General features: G+C 55.4%; 1 protein-coding gene across 1 annotated transcript in view; it reads left to right on the forward strand.

Moving 5' to 3' along the window:
- FBXO42 (F-box protein 42) overlaps positions 1–1051 on the forward strand; it is a gene marked incomplete at its 3' end in the record, with an annotated part of 28898 nt that overhangs the window by 1868 nt on the left and 25979 nt on the right. Inside the window, exon 2 of the mRNA XM_009866882.1 lies at positions 697–813. Within this exon, the coding sequence (XP_009865184.1) occupies positions 697–813 (117 nt within the window). The remainder of the gene's footprint in view (positions 1–696; positions 814–1051) is intronic.

The raw sequence follows: 1051 nt of genomic DNA on the forward strand, positions 1-1051 counted from the left end.
CAGCGCATGGCCCCGGGTGTCGGCTGAGCCACTGCTGTCGTAAATCTTCACCGGAGCCTTTTCTTTCCACAGGGAGCAGGCTCCAGCCCCTCTCGGCACACACGCAGACACGTGCACTCCCTGCACAGAATTAATTGCAGCTCTGGGGCTGCCTCGCTCCACGGAGGAGCTGTTGTCGGCCGGATTCGCTCCCTCGCAGGCCTTCGGAGGAATATTTTCACTGGCTTTTGTCACTGACATCTCCTCTCGTATCCGTTTTAGATTCCCGTGCAGTAGCTGCGTGCACTCTCGGAAAAAATGATTGTTGCATGTTATTTGTTCTTAAAGGACTGGTAAGGGAAGGGCAACTGCTCCTCTGGGGGCATGACGAGGGGCAGCAGGCTCGTGTGGCACTGGAGAAGGCTGAAAACCAGCTCTGCGAAGGCATCCCACATGCTCACCCCTCACGAAGGCTTCGCTTGACCAAGCCAGATACCAAAATGTAGCGAATCAGTTCACTGAACTGGTTTTCCACGTTTGCAGAGTCCCTTTTCTTTATTCTCTTTAATCCTCGGAATTCTCACCAGCGTATTTATGATCTAAATACGGGGTTTCTTTGTAATCGCTGTCATGCTTCCTTGTGCAGCCCTGCAGGTGCGGTTCGTTCCTAGCGTGCCCCAAATGTTGCTGACATCTTGATTTTTTTTCCCCCCCTAGGTGTGGCCCATCAGTGTTATCACGGCTTTATCAAAGCAGTGCAAGAAGGAAATATTCAGTGGGAGAGTCGCACTTACCCCTACCCTGGCACCCCCATCACACAACGCTTCTCGCACAGTAAGTAGCTGCCGGGCAAAGCTCTGCTCGTCCGGATTTGCAACGGGGACCTGCAACCCCGGGGGTTTGTGCCACGTCACTCCCAGTCCAGCCTGGCACTGCGGCCGAGTTTCAGCCGCTCGGTGAAACGCTGGGCTCTGCCAGAGCAAGCACTTTGCAGGAGAGCGGGGATGCGGTAGCTGCTCGTTGTGGTTATTGGCTCCCCGGAGAGGGTGGTGGGGGGGGGGGGGGGGTTTTT

The sequence above is a fragment of the Apaloderma vittatum genome, unplaced genomic scaffold (genome assembly GCF_000703405.1).
Source record: "Apaloderma vittatum isolate BGI_N311 unplaced genomic scaffold, ASM70340v1 scaffold17870, whole genome shotgun sequence".
Taxonomy (NCBI): domain Eukaryota; kingdom Metazoa; phylum Chordata; class Aves; order Trogoniformes; family Trogonidae; genus Apaloderma; species Apaloderma vittatum.